Genomic DNA, 1072 nt, shown 5'->3' with positions numbered 1-1072 from the left:
GCCTCCCCTGGTGTGCAGGGGAGTCACAGCCCCTGTGCATTGCTTTGTGGGTGGGACAGGGCTGTTCCAGGCAGCAGGGAGTGAGGAATTCAGGCTGTGGGAGTGGTCTGGGGTGGGATCATACTGCTCCCCATCCTCACCTTGGGCTGGAGGCAGTGCCCCCAGGGCGCTGGGAGGTGACCAGTGTGTCCGAGTGGCTTTGGGTGGGGACAGTGGCCCAGCCCTGGCTCTCTGTGCCCCAGGCCGGCCTCCCTCGACGCCTTCGTCTTCAGCCGCCTGGCGCCGCTCCTGAAGGCGAAGCTGCCCAACGGGAAACTGCAGCAGCACCTGAAGTCCCTGCAGAACCTGTGCAACTACTGCACCTCCATCCTCAGCCTCTACTTCCCCTGGGATGGAGGTGAGGGCCGTCCCCCACCTCATCCTGCGGGCTCGGGGTGACCTTTCCCCCCTCTCATCCCTGCTCTGTCCCCCCAGCTGATCCCTTGGCCGGTGCCCCACGGGCTGCGGGCACGGACAGCAGTGAGGGAGAGGAGGACCCCCACAAACGGCGCAACCAGCTGCTGTCGGTGCTGGTGGGGCTGGTGGCCATGCTGGGCTACGCCTTCCTGAGCGGCATCGTGTCCATCCAGCGCGGCGGCGTGGGGCCGGCCGGCCGGCAGCCCATCGCCATGGGGGAGGAGGAAGAGGARGAGGAGGAGGAGTGAGGATGAGCTGTGTGACTGTCTCACCCCCCCAGCCCCCTGGAACTGACTCTTTTTACACCGGGAGCCTGGCAGCATCATTCCCCGTGGGTGCTCCGCTCGTTGTCCTGCCAGGAACCACGGCCTTCACTGCGGGAGTGTCCCTGCCACGCCAATAAACCTCCCTCTTGTCCTCTCGGCACGCTCAGGGTCCTTCCCAGTTTCCCCAGTTGCCCAGGATGGAGTGCTGCAGCGGGCACCAGCATGTCCTGCCCCCAGCTCTGCCCTTGGCCCCAGGCCCAGGTCTCACTGGGGACTGGGCACGGGGGGAACCTAAAAGCATCTGTGGTGTCTCAGCTGCATCCCCTGTCCCTTCTCCTGCAGCTGTGGGG

General features: G+C 66.0%; 1 protein-coding gene across 1 annotated transcript in view; it reads left to right on the top strand.

Moving 5' to 3' along the window:
- MTX1 (metaxin 1) overlaps window positions 1-882 on the top strand; it is a 5919-nt gene extending 5037 nt beyond the window's left edge. The window contains exons 2-3 of the mRNA XM_029958156.1: window positions 214-397; window positions 475-882. Coding sequence (XP_029814016.1) covers window positions 214-397; window positions 475-704 — 414 coding nt within the window. The 3' untranslated portion in view covers window positions 705-882. The remainder of the gene's footprint in view (window positions 1-213; window positions 398-474) is intronic.
- Window positions 883-1072: the final 190 nt, after the last annotated feature.

This window comes from Manacus vitellinus, unplaced genomic scaffold (genome assembly GCF_001715985.3).
Source record: "Manacus vitellinus isolate BGI_N305 unplaced genomic scaffold, ASM171598v3 scaffold_142_pilon, whole genome shotgun sequence".
NCBI lineage: Eukaryota > Metazoa > Chordata > Aves > Passeriformes > Pipridae > Manacus > Manacus vitellinus.
Note: the sequence above shows the minus strand (reverse complement) of the source record. Positions and strands in the feature narration are given on the sequence as shown.